At 40.4% G+C, this 22711-nt stretch overlaps 1 protein-coding gene across 4 annotated transcripts in view; it reads left to right on the forward strand.

Moving 5' to 3' along the window:
- Positions 1–22711, forward strand: part of inpp4b (inositol polyphosphate-4-phosphatase type II B) — a 124728-nt gene that overhangs the window by 49431 nt on the left and 52586 nt on the right. For all 4 annotated transcript variants that reach the window (XM_044028724.1, XM_044028725.1, XM_044028726.1 and 1 more), the window contains one exon: positions 21347–21452. In XM_044028724.1, the coding sequence (XP_043884659.1) occupies positions 21347–21452 (106 nt within the window). The remainder of the gene's footprint in view (positions 1–21346; positions 21453–22711) is intronic.

The following is a 22711-nucleotide window of genomic DNA, read 5'->3' on the forward strand; positions in this document are numbered from 1 at the left end:
GCTAAAGGTGAAAAGCTCTGGTTTAACCTCTCACATTGCTGCTGTGATGTTCAGGTTAACTTTACCTGAGTGTGGTTACAGGTGAATATTTTTGATGTCAGATGTGCTCGGGACGGGAAACTGTCTAACTAGAGAAACACTGTCTTTCAACAGTGTGTCAGTTTCATGTATATGTTTGTGCTATTACTACTCACAGTTACTGATTTTAAAATTCACGGAAACAGGTGCATTTTAAGCATTTAATGCAACGCTGATGGGAAAGTATCAGGCGAAATACACCACCTTTTCTAGATTTTCTTTTAACACAAATAATCCCACACTTTGTGAGTGAAACTGTGCAAAAAAAACAAACTAATCATTTTGTATCAACACCCCCTTTCTCAACTAATCCTCAATTATTTCACACCTTCCAATTTAATCTACGAAGCATGTGAAAGCATATTTTAAGTTTAAGAGTTATTTCAGGATCAGTACTCACATCACATGTTGACTGAAGAGCTGTGTTGCAGAGGCTTTACCACGGGGACCAGAGACTAGATTAGTGAATCTGCTGGATCGTAGACCATCTTGCACTCTGTGTGTGAGTGTGTGTACATACGTATTGTACCAAGACATGTCTTTGTTCTTGGATTGTTCTTTGTCTTCAAACCTCTCTCCAAGTCTGTGGATAAACCTTCTGAAATTGCCTCTGCAGTCAGACTAACATTAAATATCCATAAGGCGTTTTGGTTTTGCATTGTGTGTGTGTGTGTGTGTGTGTTATCCAATGGTCAGGATATTCTTCTTTCACCTCTGAACTGTTGAGATGAATTTTTTTTCGTGTGTCCCGATTGTACTGTCGGACTGAATTTCCTTTTCGCTTCCCACTCATAGTTGTGTCTGGAAACATGTTGCGTTGGCACTCCTCCCTCTCGTCTCCCCCCTCCTTTTTTGTTCTCTTTTGTTATGCTTTTCATTTCCTTCTGTTGATCCAAGGTCACTGGGTATAATTGTGTCTTGCACAATTGACTATATGAGCTGCAATGAGAATAGTTTACTCCCACCCCTGCCTGTGTGTTTGTAGTTTCTTGTACGTGCATGCGCAGGTGTTATGCAGGTGTTGAATTGCTCAGAATTGTATTGATATTTCCCTGAAGTCACATTGACTGCACTGTTGTGTTCATGATCGTTTGTGCTTTTTTGGGAAGGAATTTGTTATTCCTCAAGTTCTTGACTGATATTTAAAGTGTGCCCACATTGAGATTTAATAAGAGAAAGTGTCCATCTGTTGCCTTCATCAATATTACTATATTGTGTCTTTTTCCACCTTGACATAGATGTTCATCTCTGTTTTAGCAGCCAACCCTGGGTCCACAACTCTGTAAAGGAGTTGTTAAATTACTTATAAAGTAGGCTCCTTTCTGCAGAATCGTTGTTTGTCTTTCCTCTCCAGTCTCATAAATAATGTCCATATACAGTACATCAAGGACAAAAAGAATGTGTGGTTTAACTTTCTGTAAATTGTGTCGAGCTGTTGCGCGATGACATAGTTCAAATTTTGTATTGAATGAATGTATTGAAGGTCTTTGAGGTCTTTGAAGTGCAGCACATCATTTCTCAGCCCAATGACTTCATTTAATCTGTTTACAATAGTAGATTAAGCATAAAGAACCACAAATAATGACAGGATGGCTGATGAGCTGTTGCTTCTTGGATGTTTTACTCAGAATGTCAGTGATGCATGCATAACGCATATAGACGCACGGAGGAGACGCTGCTGCCTCGACATGTGCTGTTTGCTTGTTGGTTCAACCAGTGAGCAAACATTGCAAAGACGAGTATTTTTCGTGAGCATGTATGATTCATTCCGGACTGTTTGACCCGCGAATCAGCTTATTAGTCACAATTCAAATTAGTTCTGCAGACCAAGCAGCTCGGATGCTGCAGCACTAACACATTACAACTCATTCAGCCCCTCTTAGGAAAACATGCATATTTCAGTACAGTTTTCTCATCCCTGCACAGCCAGATCATTTGAGTGGACTTTGTCTCGTGGAGGGAACGTGGGACTACTTTGTCTCCATGAAGCATGGATTGATTCCCTTCAGTTAATCTCAAAGCCAATCTCACTTTGACTAAATTCTCATCATATGCTCCAGATTAGCTCCAGATTGGTGCTGAGCAAATGTAAAGAGGAAATTGGCGTTTGACCAGCACCTGTTTGTGTGTGTGTGTGTCTGTGTACGTGCATGTGTGTGTGTGACTTTTGCTTTCACTTTGGCCCCATTTGAAAACTTAATTCTGTCACACTACACCTCAAAGCTCATTCCTTATCCTCCCTAAATTCATGCTGCATTACAGCTCCCTGATCTTGTCTCTTGCCCACTTTCATGTGCTGCTGGTTAAGATGTTTGTCACAGATTGTTTTTGTTTCCTGTCAGGCACAGCGGGTTTGATTTCGATCACCTTTTCTTTTCTTTTCTTTTTTTTGAAAGGTTTCTGACAGTGTCATCCTGAATGAGTGGGAGTGGCAGATAATGCAGACTCAATTTCTTTGCTGATGCTGAGAAATTCTTTCTTGCGTGCAGCTCTAACACCAGACACTCTCTCCAGCATTAAGACACAAGTAACCCAGAATATAACACAGACACAAACTTATAACAGAAAAAAACATTCTTCTTAATCGAATGTTCTAAATAAAAGAAAAGTCACCTGAATGCATGTTTCATCAGTGCACAGTTCAGTAATCCACCTGTAAAACATAAAAACTCAATTTGAGTTCTCAGAATTCAATTGCTGGAAGCTGCATTGAAGGAATTTATCATTACTTGTGCTTTGACTGAGGCGGAAAACCCTGAAGGGAAATGCACTTAGAGCTGAAGTTATCTGTAAAGTATTTTAGTTGACAGCAAGGCAAATTTCCTGCCGTGATAGTGAGGCTGTGTGCAGATATATGTGCAGATATGTGAAGCAGCCTGCATGCATTTGTGTGCATTTGTGTTTTGAAGATAAGCATGTCAGTGCCGTAGCGTTCTTTTGTTTGAGATTACACCTCTGTGAGTGCGCTGCCCTTTTTTATGGGCACTGCAGAACAAGCTGTAAACACAATGTTGACATTTTAATCACCACATAGTTGGTTTCCTTTTTGTACGCATCCAGCATATGCAGCAGCAATGTCCCGTTGAATGGTCTTTACCCGATCCTGAGCAAAATAACAAAACAATAAGCTGACACAAACACTACAGTGCCCCACAGAGCTGTCACTATGAGTGAGCCACTGCCCCATTAATTATTGATCAAGGATTATTTGCAGCATTAACTTAATCCTATTTTGTTCCTTAAAATGAAAAATATGTTCCTGCAATCACTTTTACATCTCATCCATACTTTGTGCTGTCACAGCCAGTGAATGGTGACCTCCATGCTGCTTTGCCCTGGTACCTGCACAGAGTTTGTCGTAAATCTCCCCCTGGTTTTGTGTTGTATAGACTCCTTTTCCCCCCCGTGACCATCATTTACATGGAATGAAGGTGCTGCTGTATCTTTGCTGAGTAATGCATCACACACAGCTACACTAAGACAGACAAGTTTGTTAACCGGGAAATAAGTAATCACTATAACAACAGGGCTCTTAATTGTCTGCTGGTTGCATTGATCTATAAGCCTCATGATGCTGTTCAGGGTGTACCCCACCTTTCATCTTATATCAGCTGGGACCCTCATGTGGTGGATAAAGAATGAAGACTCTGATAGCCATGTAAATATGAATCATATAAAGAGCTGATTTTCTTTGGTTTATTAATTAAATGGCATTTTATTTCAAATTCAAGCGAGAAATTGTTCATCCCGTCGTCCTGTGACCTCTGGTGATTTATTAATAGTTTTCGAGGGGTAGTACCTGTTTCTGTCTGAAGTACAGATATGGATAGACTTGCTTAACACACACACCCATCCTAAATGTAGCATGTGATAAAGGAATGTTTTAAGGAAGGCCAAAATTAGCAACTTATCCGGTGTGCTGCAGAGATTGCTGCAGATGTTACGTGTACGCACGTGAGGAAGGAATGTTATCTTTAATAAGAAAAGTGACAAAGCTGCTGCCACTTACAAACATAGAATATATATGTGCATGTTTGTCAGATTGCTGCCATACTCGTAGTGTTTTCACTGTGTTATTCCAGGCCTGCTTTGTCCCCTGCACTCGTGCTTCTGCACTCTCAGGCGCTAACACTGTAGTTCCCCTTTCCTCTTCTTGTTATCTCTTAAACTTTATACACTCAGCGGGAGAGGCACTCTACGACTCACTTCTACGTCGCAGTCTGAGATTTCATTTTGATATGAATTCGTATGCTTGTGTTGATTTGAGTGTGGGACCGCATGTGCATGTATGTGCGTCAGACATTTGCCACATGTGGCTGTACAGCAAGGGCAAATGATCACAGGCTAGTGCCTCTGGTGCCTGGTTTCATGGTTTATTTATCCTTTCCTACGGGTTAGAGCCTCACTTTACTGTCCCACCTGTAAAGGTTTAGCTGGCCATCATCATAACACTGTTACGCCACCCCAGAGCCTGCACTATTGCTCCATGTCTCCTGGTTATCTGCTTAGAGACATTTCTCCTTTACACTGATTTTATGGGAGCCTGACCTGAAAGCTTTTAGATCAAAGGTGTGCGTGCGTGCGTGCGTGAGTGAGTGCATCCATGTTTGTGTGTGTGTGTGTGCCTTGGTCGGGGTTAGTTTTGATTAGGTCATCATTAGATTGATAATATGATAAGGGTGGTGGTTAATCAAGTGGTTTACATGACATTTAGCTTTATGGTGTCTATATAATGATTACAAAAACAGCATCGTTAGGAGTAGCTATCATCCATTTTTATTGAATGTTTAAACACTCAGTTTATCTTAACAGGTCCTCTCACTGTTTAATATTAAAGCTGAAATAGATATCTTGTTGGCTTAAACCCGTCATTATGATGTTCTAACTAATTGCACACATTCTTGGAGGTTACCAGCGCACGTCTTTTTCTTAGACGGAAGGATGAGTTGATTTACAGCACAGAGACACTGCATTTTTCCGTATCTAAAACAATGAAAGACAAAGACAGCGGCTTCCACTCTGTGCTTTTCATGTGAGTGTGCTTACTGTGAAACAACAGCTCTCAGTTACCTTTGTCCTCACTGGCCTCTCGCTACTGCTGTGCCCACATTGAGTCACAAGTGTGCACAGGAAAGTGGGTGCGGGCACACTCACACATAGTTATTATCTTCTCACATCATTATGTCACATTCATTCATTCATCCATCTTCTACCACTTCATCCTGCCAATCCTAGAGCAAAAGGCGGGTACATCCTGGACAGGTCGCCAGTCCATTGCAGCAACCATCCACTCTCACACTCACAGCTACAGTCCAATTTGCCTAATCCCCAAATCTGCATGTCTTTGGACTGTGGGAGGAAACACACGGGGGAGAAGATGCAAACTCCATGCAGAAAGGGCCCTTCATTATGTCACATTCATATTTATTTTCAAAGATTCAAGCCGTTACTAACAACAAGCTCGGTAGAGTCTGTAAATGCTAGAACCCTTCTGGCACATTTTGAAAGTCGATCAGCCCCAACCATGACATAGAAATATGCATTAATCAACCACCTGAGCTGATCAGACCCACAACCCTCTTCTGCTTTCACACGCGACAGAGTGCCACATCATGTGCATACATGCGCGCAGACTCACAGGCGAACTTTTAGAATATAGCTTTGTATAATCTTGACGGACACTTTTCAAGGCCACTGACACTGTCATCTTCTGGCTCTTGTTATTAACTAGGAAGCTGTTTTCTTTTTAAACCTGGCCTTGTCAGCTTTTCCAGTTTGTCTCCTTTTTCTTGCGTTAGTTGCCAGCATTGCAGCTCGACAACGAGCCAAATCCACCAGCGATCTGCAGCCAACAAAACGCAGTTTCTTTAACTGTGTTTATTGTTCATAACAAATTAAACATTCAAAATGAATCAATTGGTTCATTAACACATTAATTGAGACACCACTATGATGTCATGATTATTGTTTATTATGTTGTCTAATGATCATATATGTTTATTTATTGGCTCCTTATCTCACAGGGGAATTGTAAATTAATGTTAGCTGTATTGTGGATGACATAACACAAAAATGTCAGTAATAAATATAAATTGCATGCATGTGCTCCATATGTAAAGTAGTATCACTAATTACACTACTCAGAGGAATGATTCTTGTCTCCCTTGTGGCGGTCTCACACACACACTCACACACACACACACACTCACACATGTCACCATTTTTCACTGTGAAGTCATTAACTGCTAATTTTCTTGAGGAAAAAAAAGGGAAAATGAACTGAAAATAAGAAATAAGGGTCATAATTATTAAACATATGAATGCCTTTATTTATGGTGCCCTAATCTTTTATCAGTGTAGCAGTGAAAAGAGGGACATATGTACCGAGGCAGTGGTGGTGGGGAAAGTTAAATGGACACTTAAGGCCACAGCAGTTGAGCTCATGGTTGTTGGGCAATGTTTTATCTGTAGCTTGCACATGGAGGGCAATTTTGGAAGAGTGTGTGTGTGCGTGTGAATTTGTCAAATAATTGCATTCATTGCAAGTGGAACGACCTTACTTTTGCATTACCTTGCATGCGCTAAAGCACACACACAACATGCCTACGCCGTGCAGTAAACTGCACACTGTAATTCACATGCACAACCGCACATCTGCACTCTGTGTAAAAGAGTGAAGTTCCACTTACAGCTGAGCTGAAATAAATGTACATATGGCCTCCTCATTTTCATCCTTCAGTACTAAAAATGTTTCCTTTTTTTCCGCACACATCTCTTCTGCATAATCTGTAAGATCCCTTAGGCATAAAGGCTCATGGGCAGAATGTGAAAATAATGAATTTAGCAAATGCTGCACCATGGCATCAAAATGCAACTTAGACAGAAAAACTGGCGGGGAAAAGGAATATATGCCTCTGACAAGCTGTCACAATTACCAGCCATGAATATCTGCTATTACAATAGACTGAGCAGAAACATCAGGATAAGACAATCATGTGGAGCTAATAAATATAACATTGATATGGAGGAAGATGATTGTGCTCTGGTTAGTGCAGGTCAATCATTCATCAGACTCTGTCTGTCTATACATCATGTCTTTGCAACAAAACACATTTACGTCTGAAAGATGAGAAAATGGGATGTTGTGGTTGACGCCAAAGACGGAGGAGAGAGATTTAATAAATGTGGCCTGACATGATGCTGAGGCATGCTAGGGGCATAGCTCATCATACCAAATCCTTGTCCAAATAATGAGAGGATGGTAATGGGGACATAATCGAGCCAGGGAGAGACACACACACACACACACACACACAGAGCGAGAGAATGTGCATACAATCATATCTCACAGGTTTGTATTTGTTTTTTGTCGCCATTCTCATTTTTGGCTCTCAAATTGAATTGTGGTTTTCCATCACTGAAGCAGGGCCAATGTACCAGAGCAATGCAATCTCTCCTTTTGTACTTACTGTATGTGACATGTGCACCAGAGAAGGTGAGGGTCATGCAAAATATTCTCAACTGCAATGCAATGCAGTAGAAAGTTTTAATATTAAAACGTTTGTATTTCTTGTGCAGTGTGTTGTGCAAGATGTTATTATAATTAATTAATTAATGAATTGTAATTATGAATTATTAATTTTAAGTAACCTAATTCATTAGGAGCTGTAGATGGAGGTGTACATTTGTTTAAAAATAGAAGTTTCAGTAAAAGAACATTACATTTCACACACATACACATTCAGACACATCGATATATGCTTGTACTTCTGTGTGTGCGTGAGACCAGTAATGTATTTCTTCAGTGGTAGAGCGAGTTGTCTTTCAACTTGAAGGTTGTGGGTTTGATTCCCAGCTTTGCTAGTCTGCCGATGTGTCCTTGGGCAAGACACTTAACCCCACGTTGCTTCATGAAAGATGACGGATACAGCACATGGATGTGTGGAATGTGCCATATAAATACAAACCATGTAATTACCATTTGTAGTGACCTTGACGACCCAGTTCCCTGATCATTTTTGCTGCTTCAAGTATTAAATGTTTCACCAGGTGCAATTGTCTCCTGTGTGTGTGTGAGAGCGTTGCTGAAAAGGACCAGGTTTGTTTCAAGGACTTAAATACAGTTGTAGGAAGGAGAAGAAATGCATGTAATTAAGTTACGTTTCCAGATCTTTTAGGAACTTTGAGGATGATAATAATGTCTTTTCTCCCACAAAGTTTAAAGAGTGAGGGAGATGTCAGTGTGCAGTTTAATCAGCCAAACACATTCACATGTAAATGTAACAGCTGTACAAGGCCCACTAAGTTTCAGGGTTTGTAATAGCATGATTTTACAAGTAGCAGTTTTCCGTACAAGATTCAAATAACTTTTTATTGAATTTTTAAACTTCATCACCCGTCTTCTCACTGTTGTGAGAGCTTTATTGCCTTTAATATAAACGTATAACATTGTTGCCTAAACTTAATTCACTGCAGTTACATTACACCCAGTGCAATTCTATATTGATTATGAACCAAGCTGAGAGACTTGTGTTGGAAAGATGTATTTGCTGTTTTTGTTTTGATTCTGCCAAATCTCAAGAGTAACCAGCTCATTGTTGTTTTGGAGCATCTCAGCAAACAAGAACGACTATGTTTGTTTGTCCAATCATGCATGCTGCATATCCAATGTGACATGTATCTGTCATTAGCATAACAAGAAGCTGATATCGACTCAAAGTGTTGACACTGTTTGGAGTAAACTGTGAGTCAGGCTGCACTGAGAGGATGTACTGCTCTTTTCTCATTTCTCTTATTTTGTTCAACCAAATTTGCATAAATGGTCAGTTGGATCTGGTCCTTCAGTGTGTGTGTGTGTGTGTGTGTGTGTGTGTGGAGTTTGTGGATGTTTGTGGATGCGTTGCCAAATCCTCCATTAAATAGCTGTCTCATGTTTTAGTAATTAGGACTTACTGTGTCTGTGCAAAGTCCAAACCGAAACTGCTACCTTCATTTTAGGTCAAGGTCAAATATTTATCTTCCAGTATTGGCGTACTGCACCATGAACGTGTGTCTGGGCTGGACTTTGGAGAGGAAGTGAGAGGAGAAGTGGTATAACTACAGTAAAGGGAAATATAAAGGATATACCTTGCCTGAGGATTTGACTATTTCATTTCACCTAAAAGGAGGAGAGAAGGAAGCACAGAGTTTCTTTCATAAATCCACTATTCCTCTTCTTGCACAAAGGTCACATTCCTGTGCTGTCCCATGTTAGTCTTTTCCAGGGAGAAGTTTACATAATTCCAGTCCCTTTTAACACCCTGAGAGGGAGCGCATGCAGAATGATAACCAACTGCTTTGTCTATATCAATGACCTACATCAACACAGCCTTGAATCTTGAGCTGCCTCACATTACCTCATTTCAAAGGAGTGTTTTGATACCAGAGGTGGCGCTGACCGTTCTTACTCTTTCTGAAAGTGACTTTGGCTTTTTAAGGGAGATGCAGCCTTAGACCACACTAGAGCAAAATGACCCCCACAAATCAATGAGAAGCAGCATTATATGAACATAAGGTTGTGCTGCCACATGTGCTACTAATGGCACATATGGACATATGATGAGATCCATATTGGATCTGCAGCATGTAACCTATGGTGATTTTGTTGTTGTTGTTGTTAATGATGTATTTATTCTGCCTCTGTTTGGTTTTTCATTAACAGAAACAGTGTAATGTCACTTGTACATTGTGTATGTTTTTGCCTGGTGACACAGGTACACTGAGAAACACTGAGAGTGGACTTCATCACAGTGTTTCTCTGACTGACATTTGTTTATATTGAAAAGTTTTGATGAAACACAGCTTGGCTTTTATTTTAAAATGTAATGTCTCTGTGAGTTGCGACAAAAAAAAACTGTCCACCACTACTGCGTATTTTGCAGCACACATGGCTTTGTTTCATGGAGCTATTTTTACATCTCTTTGATGTATTGTCATAATTCACTGTGCGGCCCTTTGCTTCCTTCATCAATGAGCCTCTGGAGAAAAATGTTTTTGTAATGATCTCAATCTGCACAGTGTACGTGTTTTTATAAAAGATAATTCTACTGTTTTTAAACTTGACCCACATTTTTCCATCTTCCTGCATGTAAATAATTAATATGCACAAAGATGTTTTGAAAAGGTCAAATATTTAGTAAATTGTAATCCACCTGCATGGGCATTTTGTTTTTTTGTTATTATCTGAACCCATGCTTACAGAGACTTATGTCCAATACAAATATTATCATACGCTGCATTATATAGATTCTATAATGTTGTGGTTCAAGCCACCAGATAAAACTGTCATTTTAGCTCAGGAAACAGGAGTGATGCAGATCAGGTGGGAAATATTCTGTGAAATTAAATTAAATTTTAAATTAAAAATGAAGCTAAAAATTAATACATTGCATTGACTACAGTTAGGGTGGCCACACAGTACGCCCGGATTTAGGCCGGACAGTCTGATTGTCAGATTTTAAATACCCTGTCCAGCCGGACACTCCGTTGTCTTCCCTTTTGGAGTTGCACTAGAACGCAGCATAACATCCAATGCCCTAAGATCTATGGTCTAACAAGTAATTGTCTGAAAGCAGTGTTAATCAAATACGTCTGATATATCGTTGGTTAAAAACATAGACAGAAATGTGCACAGACTGTGGCTAACAAATGGTCAAAAGAGCATGCCGGTACCTCTCCCATAAATGTTTTTTCGAGAAGCTTGTACATGTACCAGGAGTTCATTAGCAACAAAAAAAACTCCTGGATGATGCCAGGAAAGAGCAGACATTCAAATAAGCATACTTTGATTGAAAAGATTCAAGAGAAGCATAGATTGTTGCCTCATTTTCAAGTCCTTGACATGTGTGCAAGTCAAGACTGCATTTTTCAAGGTGTTGTTCTCAGTTCTCAGATCTCAGTTTTTGAAACAGATGTCTTGTTGTGAATAAATACAAATCCTGTGAAGAAATACTTTTTTCCTCGTGATACAAATAGAGAATCATCGTTATCATGGACAAAATTGTGTAGTAGTGCGTCCTCCGTTTTGGTGATATGGAAATGGCCACCCTAACTTTAATGGACCCACAAACCAGCAGAGATAGTAGATTTTTCTGAACTCCTTCCTTGCCTACAAGAGCCTTACTCAGCCTAAAACATCTGTTCCATCAGCTGGATCCTGAGCTGAGCAACCCTTCTTGACAGTTGCTTCGTCCCAAGGAGCGTTGTGTCATTTGGGAGCTGCCAGTAGAATCTTCTCTAAACCACTTTGGATCCAACAAAGTGGAACCATGACCTGACACCTCCAAGTAGGCTAAATGTCACATCTGCTTACTATGATAGGAGCTTATGTTGGAAAGTGCTCTGGATTACTAATTTATTAGTTCCTCAAAAATTATTCATCCCCATAGTATTCCATTTTCTGGTAATCCCAATTCACAGTGACCACTTGTACTCATGAACTCGATTCTGTTATGTTAGGCATTGTGTAGTTGTTTGTGTTTTATTAAAACACACCTGAGAGATGAACTACTTCAGACAAGTATATCATTTTCTAATTAAATATAAGGCTGTCCAATGTAGCAATGCTTTTTAATTACCATAACTACGCAATTTAGTGTGTAGGGGGTGTAATTCGTGTTTGATATTTTTTAAATTAAAGCTGAAGTAAAAAAAAAGAGAGAGAGAGAAGAGAGTATAAATTCTGTGGCATGTTGATGTTGGATCATATATTAAAAGCTTGCCAAGAAGTGAAGAGGCAAATGCCAAGTAAAGGTTTCCCTTTGCATTCACTTCTTAATCATTCTCATGTATTGTCTGTTGGCCCTTTTCCACTATGGTCCCAGATCGCCTCGTCTCACCTCGGCACGGTTTAGGTTGTGTTTCCACTACAACTGTACTGTACCTACTCAACTTGGGTGGAGTCATCACTGCACGGCTGACTGAAACTGCGGTGACTTTGTTTTACACACGACACACAAACGAGTGACTAGTGACTTGTAGAAGAAGAAGTTGTTTTCAGTACTTTCTCCACGACCGGAGCACAGACTCCATCTGACACAGCCACTGAACTGAAATACAGCGGCAGGGTTTGTGATTGTAAAGTCTTTTTAACCGATCTATAGTTCGGCACGCACACTGATTCTTGTGGGACGTCTCTGCCTGTGACGGCACTCTGACCAATCAATGGCCGACAGTCTGGCGACGTCATGCATAGTTCCGACTCAGCACGCCTGGAACCTTGCTAGAGCAGATACTAAAAAAAGTACCCGGTACCATGTGCTCGTGGAAATGCAACTTTGAGCTGATACCTAGAAACTCCCCATGGATTATGGGTTGCTGCTAAGTGAGTTAACCAACGTCCGTGACTGATTCTCCATAGACATGCAGGCATTTCTTTTACACATCTTAGTCTCTTTTAGGTGCCCACAACATACTTCCACTCCTTTATTTTTTAAAATTATTACATTTTAAGGTTAAGACCTATTGTTTGGTTCGGATGAGTTTAGAGTTAGGCCAGTAGTAGTTATTTTTAAGGTTATAGTAAGTCTCCAGGAAAAAGATGTTTTTCAATTGAATGTCCTCTGAAGTCATGGAAACCAGACTGCGTGTGTGTGTGTGAGTGTGCTGTTATATTACCACCCAGCTCAGCTGGTCCATGGCCCTCCTCCCTTCCTACAATTCAATTCCTTACAGTAAGAGTTCACCTGTCATTTACTGCTTACCGATGTTAACAAACCCATCCCACCACAAACAAACTCTCCATCTACTTCCTCTCTCTCTCGCTCTCTCTCTTTTTGTCTCTCGCAGACACACACATACACACACACACACACTGCATTTTATTTTTTCTTCCTCCCTTACACAACTACTTGCCCATTGTGTCATGTGCATGCACCTGCTTCAATCAAAGCTGTATATGGACTCTGGTAAAGCTAGTGCTTCCTCCCCAGGTGTCATTCATGAAAGTGCTTTTCCTCATGGCTCACTTTCCAGGTAACACTTCAGTAATGATGCAGCATGAAACAATCACATGTCACTTAGACTAAGGAATTGCTCTCATGATTTCTCCCTGTGTGTCATTTTAATGAGGCAGGTCCGGCCTCTGGCTTCCTTTTTTTCGCACATAAAACACAAGTTTTGTAGGTTGTAAATTATATGTTGTTTTTTGTGAATCATCGCTGTTCACGTATGGTGAAGAGTAAATCTGGAGAGGGGCAGACCTGATGCCGCTGCATGTGTAACCCCCCGACACTTTGGGCATGTTAGTGTCATTTCTGGAGCCCTTTATGATTCTCAGCGTGAACTGGAGGTGGACATATATCCCACTCTGCATCTTGTGCTGCTATGGGCAGAACGAATCAGACATCACTGCCAGCAAAATGGGGTTGGGGTGCCGGTTTCGGGCCGGGTTCAGGCTTAAAGACCCAAGGGCCGGGTCGGGTTGTAATTTCCAGGCCCGTTGAGAACTCTAGATGGTAGTTATACTACTGAAGTTCTGGAGCATTTACATTAATATTCTGTACTTCGTTCGTGGACTCTGGCTCTGACTTGAGTGAGTAGTGGACCAGAATATGGTCCACCATCTCAGAATGAAGCTGATTTAAAACCTAATTTTCAAACACTAAGCCAGCCTTTTTCAAACTGTGGGGCAGGCCCCCCTGGGGGGGGGCGTGGAGACTTTCCAGGTGGGGCACGAGTTCTGTTTTTTTTTAAGTCCTAACTAAAGTTTAGCAGGTGGAACTTTTGGTCTCGCTGTAACCCGGACTAATTTAAGTGACGTACCACAACAAAATCTACACCGGAGACAAGGTTTGGTTAATGGAGAAGTTTCTGACAGAGGCGAAAAGAAACAAGCCAACGTCAGCCGAACGGAACAATGATTCACGACAAAATGCCACCAAAGTCTCAAAACGGGGACAACATTTGTATTGCTAATACAAAAAAATGTTATTTGCACAGCACATTATTGATATTGGTAAAGTATTCTTTGTTATCCAAATGTATTTATTGTTTAAAAAATGACACTATTATAGTTATAATTGCACATTTCATATTTTTGTTTGAAAATTGCTTTCTCACAAAGCAATATTGAGGTTATTTGTTTTACTAAAGCAAAAATGTTATTTGCACTACAAATTATTGAAAGAAAAGTGAAACATGTGTTCTAATATTGATTCAATAAATGTTATAATTGACACATTGTTATAATTTCGGGGGAGTCGGGGGGGGATTTCTTCTCCTTCTTCAAACAAAAACAAGTTTGAGAACCACTGCACTAAGCAACTCACATTTGGTAAGGTGGTTACTAACACTTTCTCCTGTGGGGAGACACGGGGACTTTAAATTTGTCTTCCAGGTCACACATGGTAAGACACATTGATCTGACCCAACATAATCTATTTATCAAGCCACAAGGTGTTGTTTGCAAGGGCTTTTTGGTTGCATGAGGACAACGTCTTGACAGATCCTTGTCTAGACAGTTACAAGACAAACGATATAGGAAAGAGTTTAGATGTATAATGTCAGGATATAGTCTAACTGTATTGCACCATTTGTTACTATGTAGGAGCAGGAAAGCAGCGTAATAAGTATGATCAAGTTTCTTGGTTGGATTAGACTTCAATAGACTCAATGGGAGGAACATCAAATGTGAGGTTTTGAGTAGTGACTACTCTGCCTTGAAAATAATTGTGCAATTTTTTTGAGGTTCAAACGGCAGCTGCACAAAATCTGACATCGAGGCTCTAATGGGTTGGAGCTGGGGACAGTAACAGTTTGGGGCTATGGATTTTTGGGGGGCATAAATAAATGTGCCTACATAAAAATTCTACTTGATATTTTGACATTTGAGAAGTGAAATCTGAGAAGATCAGTCAGATTTTTATTTGGAACTAGTGTAAATGTGAATTCATGGCTCGCAGCCCGGAACCAATCCTTCCCCAGTTTATACAAGCATGTTCAGGAATGGTCACGGGATATGAGGATGTTTTGTGCAAATATGGACCAAGACTACTTCAACATTTGTCTGCGTGGAGATAGTTTTTTAAAACTTTCCAGAATTATACTTTCTCATCAAGTTATTGTTCACAAAACGTACCTCGTATCCTCCTCATCCAGTCAAGTGCATGCTTGTCAGAAGTATGCTGGCGACTGCTGCTGTTGGCTGGCTTCTGTTTAAAGAACAGCACAAAAACCATCTGTTTGACAGAGATGAAGAGATTTATCCTTTCTTACAGATTGTTTAAAAATAATTATGATCCCTAATGGAGCCATTTGCTGCATCTGTCTGGTTCAGACTTAAGAAGAAGACTGTTTGACTTTCTTTTTTTCACAATCTGATGTGTGAGAATTATTTTTAGTTTTTGTTTGTTTAGTCTTTGCAGTGAGGTGTGCTCGAGTGCTTTGACCCCACTGAAGTATTGATGATGAAGTGTTTATTGAGTTAGCGATGATGAAAGTCGTCATCCGGGTGTACAGTACACTTCGTGTCACTGCACCACCTGCCCTCTCCCACTCAACCATTACTTCCGCCCACCCTTATTCAATTGTCATCGATCTGCATTCAGCCTTTCAAGCACTTTACACTGCTGTATGCCAGCAACTCTCATTGTCAGAAATCTTAAAAAAAGTACTGTGCATGTGTCCTCAATGTAAATGTGACGCTACACACACACGCACAGGGTAAGAAAGATTGAACTGAAACCTGCTGCAATTATAATTAGAGCTATTGTGTGAAGCATGTTTTGGTTAGATGAGGTGAGGAATGAGGGACTGTACAGTAAAAGTGTATTTATATTACAGTGACACGTCATCAAACATTAGCAATGCTAGTGGAAAGCATGTACTGTATATACAATATAGCTGCAATAAAAACATACACATTGCTACCTGTAAAGAGTAAAAACATAAATCAGTTTATTTATTCAAAAATACACATTTTGGATGAATATAAGGATGAAGAACAGCAGTGAAATCCAGGACGGTAATGGAAATGGCCGTGTTTAAAGCCAGGCGTATTCTTGTGTTGTACAGAGAACATCCATCCATCCATCCATCCATCCATCCATCCATCCATCCATCTCCCATATCCACTTAATACAACATATCCAAGTATTTTAGCACTGTCCTGCATATTTAAAAACGATGGACAGTCATTTTTAAGTTGATTTCTCACATGCCTTGCATGTATGCCACACCACGATTTAAGTGATGAGGACATGAGTTTTGCATATAAAGCAAATGTGAGTCAGTATGTCAGGCATCATTCGCCTCTGTTTCTTTGTGTGTCCATGGACGCACAAACAGAATATTATTAAAAATGTCCACGCTGTCTGTGTGTACGTATGATGTTTCACGAATGCTGTGAGTGAATTTCCTCTCAAATGACAAAAAAATATTTACTTGAATGCAAGGGCTAACGGAACTCGAGTTTGGTGCTCAAAGATCAAGGTCACTGAGGTGCCACATAATTCTAAAATTTGTACATCAATCATAACAAACCTTCACACAAATATCTCGTACAAACGTCACAAAGGAACACACTGTTGCTGGAAAGGGAAGGACCAACAAGAGCAAGCTCTGTTTCTGAAGGTCATCCTGCAACATTACATCTAATAAATAAAACACACATTCACACTGGCCCAGGACTGTTGAAAACGAGTTTGATTTGAGAGAATCTATCCATTTATTTCTGATTGTCTATGTTTCTGCCGTACATATTAAAAAAAGAAAAGAAAAAGTTTCCAAGTGTTTTCAAGTGTCAGATGACTTTGTGACCTGGTACAGTGTGAAATTGAATCTTTAGCTTCAGGGACATGAGAGATAGTCTAAAGAAGTGCTTTGTACATGAGTTGAATGCACTGAATACAATGTGTTTGTAAAGGGTTCAACCATGTGTCTTGAAATTGTCTCCGGTGATAAATCTACAGACAGAGTGATCAAAATGGAGACTGAGGAATGTAAAACTGATTACATCACCGTAGTCGTGACTGAACAATTTGTTTTCTGTTATTTGAAGGGAGTCATGTTTCGTTTTTGTTGGAGATAGATTTTGGTTCAAAGACTGCGTGACTTTATTGATATTGTTTTGAAAGCATAGCTTGTCATCAAGTCAAGTCAGAAACCAAGTTATTTATAAGACAATACAACTTCAATGTGTTTCCCATTGAGAATGTAACATAAAGAAGAACAGCCAGAGTTTATTGCATTACACAACTTTTGTAAAACTCTAATACTTCATACACAGGTTGATATGCATTCAGTTAAGGTTCTGAATGTATGTTTTTTCATTAAGAGAAAACCAGGGCAGATTTTTCAGTACTACAGACTAGTGTAGAGTGCTCCCCTGCTGATTCTATGAAAAATGCTACACACTGGAACTCTTATTGATTGAGTCAGTCCTCAAGTTGCAATATATGCACTTACTGCTGAGTCACCTGATGATGCCATCCATCCCCAATAAAAATCTGGACCAGCAGTTTCATTTCAGACAGCTGGCCTTCCCCATTATTACAGTCCCGTGTCCGAACATCTGTCCTCGGTGAATAGTAGCCAGCTCTATATTTAGCTCACCGGTCCAGCTTTATATATAGGTCAAGAATTCCATCTACACTTTCAGTGCTATACTTCAAGGCTGTCGCATTCTTGTTGTCTGAGTAGAAACATGGCAACTGTTTTCCCCTTACCACTCCGTTCCTCACACAGTGTAGAGAAGCCATGATAATATTATCAATCAACAGCCAAATATTATGTGGACAAAGGCAGAGACAAAACAAAATCGCTTTTCCAGGTCGTGCTGTGTATTTTTAGTTTGAAGAGGAAATTCCAGTGGCATTTTACATGTTTTCTGCAGCTGTCAAGTGTCCTCCTCTGTGAGTTTCCATGCAGAGAAAAGCACTTGATGGCCCCAGAAGTATTGTTGCTTTGAACATTTTTGATTTTGAACTTTCGCCACCCACAGGCTTTGGATTTGAGACCTCCTGGAAACATCTCAATTGTCGTATGTTTGGCATCACTCTGAAAAATGTTCCTTCCTGCCTTTGGCTGGCAGCAAAACAAATAATGTTGTTATTGTTATTATTATTCTACAACATAAGCATTATTATGTAAACGCACATTTGCTTTTCTTGCCCTGATAGCACGTCACTGATTTGCTTTACTCACGTCCTGTTTATCCAGCTCAGCTGTGAAGGATATGTTTACAAAAAAAATCTGTCAGGTTATGTTGCAGCCGCCATTGTGCTGATTTCAAATACAACACTTGTGCTAAAATTGCCATAATCCCTAGTGTCTTTCTTTTACGTTTTAAGACACACTGTGAAAATGTGTGACGTCCCAGTGGACATGTTTCCCTTTTAAGTACCACTGTAGATACATTCATCCTCATTGTAAGGGTTGTCATATTTCTTTGGATCACTAACTGCAACCTGACAGACTGTTAAATCCATAAGGTGCTGCTGAATGTCACTGCACTTAATGCTTCTAACAGTTAGTGCAGTCAACATTTTGTTGTACAAAGCATGTCTGTTTTCCCCAGAATTAACTTGTTTTACATTGAGTCATGAGTATAGAACAGCGTCTGCAGCAAAAACTAAGGCCAGTTAAAGAGCATGTGTGCGGCTGCCTCCACACAGAGTCTTTGAAAGTCATAAAATATACTTTTAAAGGCTCTAACTATTCCTCTGTTTTCAACTAAAACCCAGGTCACTACATTGTGGAGCTGCAAATATGTTTTCTTGTTTTTTTTTTTTGTTGTTTTTAAGCAAATTGAACTGCATGTCCAAATGTTGGGAAATGTGTTTATAAATAAGAAATTATCCAGATAAAGAAATGTCAAGGCGTTTTATAAATAATTATAAAATAATATGTAAATAGTTATTTATGCATTGCACCAAATTGCACAGCAGACATTTTAGCACATTATTTTTGTCACTTTAACAAAGCCACCCGATTAGGTGCTGTCATAAACGAGATGCCTGGCCAATTAAATTAAACAAAAAAAAAAGGGCTTGCAGGCAAAGAATAATCTGCAGGTTTGCTTCCTTGCCAACTCTCACAGACAGAGAGAGGGAGAAAGAGAGAAAGAAAGAGAGAGAGAGAGCAATGGAAGAGGAACACAAGCTTCATTTTTATCTACAGCTCCCGCAAAGTTTGTATGCAGCCTAAAATGCTCAAAACACACAAAGAATCCGTCCATCTTCTACGGCTTTATCCTCCACATGACGGTTGCGGTGATTTTAAAATATATGTATAAAGAAATAAACTGAATAGCCATCATGTGGTGACTCCATTAGAAGAAGAACTCCATTTGAGTGGAAGTCTTGGAGAAAATGAGTCCACTTGTCATTTGATTTTAAATGTCAGTAAACATTTTTTCTGAAGAGCGAATGGTCTCAATCATTAGTTTCAGCTCTTCCTCAATAGAACATGTAAATGATGTTCCTGTTTAAAAGAAAATAAGCGATAAAGTACAGCAAATATGAGTGGACCCTAGTGTGATTGATAGCTGGTGTCGTGGTTGTCACAAGCTGGCTCTTAGCCCATGACGACAATGACGGACACATGTAAGGCATGGGCCAAACTAATAGTATAACCAAATAAACAATGATCAAGAATGGGGTGTGAGTGTGTCAAAAGTGGAAATGTGTGCAGATCAGTGTATGATAACCTGTGTATGTGCAAATATGTGTGAATGCAGAGCAGAGAGAGCGAGGATAGTGTGTGACAGAATCATAATGATCCTCCCCTGACAGGCAAGGGAGGGGCCGTGACATGGTTGCAGGTGAAGCCTCTGAACTCCCTGTTTCGAAAACTTCCATTCTGGAGGCATTAAAACAGGAGTTCAACATTCTTATGGGTGACGTCACAACCGTTTGCCCCATGGTGGTAAACAAGGCTGCAGGGATAGTCATCCCTGCCTCTTGGAAGGAGCTTCAGAGAAGTTGTTTTCTTCGATTATTAAACAGGGTCTGAGTTTAGCTTTTGCCACAAATACAAAAAGAAAAGTATTTCTCAAAGGAATGAATCAATTATCGTGAAACTGTCTTTGAAAAAGCCTCTTTGGTGTGTTTACCTGGAGATGGGGCGGAACAGAGTCTACTGCAGAGTACACGGCCACTGTAACCCCTAACGTTTGCTGTGCGAGGACTTTCACTGAATGTGATGCATGTTTATCTCCATTCCCTCGATTATTTTTGGGACACACTCAGTACAAACTGATTTTTCAAAGTCAGGGTGACTTTCTTTCAGCGCGCTTCAATCCGGAGAAGGGCGGGGGGAGGGGATGGGGGAGTAAACACTCAGACAGGTGTCTGGCAAGGGACAATAATTAGATTTAAACACCAACTCGTGTTATTTTCTCTGCTTGGGGACTACTGTAAGACATTAAGCACTAACTGAAGCTCTCTGTGTCCCACTACAGACACTTTTCCTTCTCTCTAAATCTTTGCACTTTCATTCTCATTCATCTTCCCTCTCATTCTTCCCCTACCTCTCTGCAACACGTCTCCTTCTCTCTCCTCTTTTCCCTTGGGTAGAGTTTCTTCCTTATATCCGACCAAGATGGATTGGTCTTGAAAGCGTCCTTTCTGCTTCCTTCACCATCATTGCTTTTTTTTTTTTTTTCCTCCTCAGGCAGGGGTGTGTAATCTGTGCCCCACCCCCCGTCCTTACACCATTAGCTGGCACACACCATCCAATATTTTCTTCAACTGGAGTGGAACTGAGCACATTAGGGATGGGTCTGTTAAGGTGATCAGACTTGGTCGTGCGTTGCCCAGGAGCCATTTTTCTTCATTTGAGACTGTCTGTCTTGCTGCCAATACTATAGATTTTCTATCAGCTCCTTAATCATCTCTCCATGATTTGGAAAGTGATTGGTCTGGCCTCCTGATATGAAAACTCTAGTATACATTTTGTGTCTGCCAGGGAGACACAGTCTTGCTTATTAGATGGCCGTTTGGACGGTGAAATGAAACATTCCTTCCTTCACCATCAACTACTCACCGGAGTGTAGGCTTCTTTCATTTAGTCTGCATGCAGAACTCTTCTGTCAGAAAAAGAAAATCGCCATAGTGCAAGCATTTATATCCCAATTTCATTTGTTAAGTCAACCAAGTTTATTATTCCACAACCTGAAAATAGAGATATGAGGTTTAGGCAGTTGTGTGTGTATGGGGGGAGGGGGATATTATTCAATTTAACTGATGTTTAATTCAACAGATAAAAGAGTTAATTTTTTGTCTCCTTTCAGGTCATCTGATGGTGTGTGTGCAGCTGGAACTGTGGTGGTGAGTCGTCTGAAGATGGGGGAGATGGAGGAGGTTGACCACATCGCCACTGACGTTCCATCACACAAGGTAAAACAAACAGGGTGAAGCACAAGCCTCCATGCTTCAGATACCTTGTGCTAATGCTGGGATTAGACGAGCCCTGCTCAAGTCCACCAATCAGATTAAATAAACTTCAGGAAAGCCCAATGAGGATTTGTGTGTGTGTGTGCTTTGTACATTTGTGTTGTCTCTCTGTGGCATGTCAAAGGGATTAATTAAAGAGAGAAACTACCAAATTACCATTCTTATACACTTAACTGTGTTCAAGTTGGATTTCCGTTGCCAAACCTGATTTTTGCCGGATGCCTCTCTCGCAGCTGCTGCCTTACCCCTCCTCCTCTCTAATCTCATACAATACTACAGCTTAACTCGGCTCTTTAGCAACTCACATAATCAGGGGAGAGAAAGAGGCAGAAAGAATATTCCCTGTCAGAATTTAACAGTATCCTGAAGATTATTTCCTCCAAATGGGGTGCCACCAAACCAGAAATGAAGTTGTATGTACTCTTGATTTTCTATCCATTCCTAGCGGACGCAGATTTGTTTTGAGTGCGAGTGTGTGCTGTAGAGCCAGCAGTGGAGTATTAAAGACTACGACTGTTTTTGATCTGTTAAGAAGGAACATTTAGATGTATTGTTTTTTTCGTCAGGCAACATGGAGACTTGCAGTCCTTCTCGTCTCCTGTTGATTTGTGATGATGCGTGTGCGTGTGTGCGTGTGCGTGTGAGTGAATCACTCTCTTACATAATTGACCAACAGTTTCTACATGGCTGACTGGCTTTCATCTCTGGCATCTCTGGTGCAGGAAGGGTCCCTGCTAGGCTCCAGAGTGTCACTGACAATCTGCCCATGCGGCCATGATGAATATGTTGCCGTGTGTGCGTGTGCGTGTGTTGTCACAGCACATATCCCCTTGTGTTTCTTGGAATATGATAAAATCTAGGGAGGGTTGACTTGGGACACTAGACTCACTTATGGGGGAGTTCAGTTTACCACAGTCGTGTGTGTGTGTGTGTGTGTGTGTGAGTCTGAATCATGTACTGTATGTGTTTGTGTGGGCGTTGTTTCATCATTCCCTCTCATTGTTTGGGTGGATGCTGCTCATGAATATCCCACTGACCCCACAAAAACAGTGAGCCCAAACAATAAAGAGACTCCGGTCACCTTTGATCTAATCTCTTTACATATTTTAGTCATCAAAGAGTCATTGAACATATGCTGTCTACTGCCTACAATTAAAACAGGGCTCCTTTCACAGCTGTGGTCTTTGGCTCATTGTTAGTAC

The sequence above is a fragment of the Solea senegalensis genome, linkage group LG6, assembly GCF_019176455.1.
Source record: "Solea senegalensis isolate Sse05_10M linkage group LG6, IFAPA_SoseM_1, whole genome shotgun sequence".
Classification (NCBI taxonomy): Eukaryota; Metazoa; Chordata; class Actinopteri; order Pleuronectiformes; family Soleidae; genus Solea; species Solea senegalensis.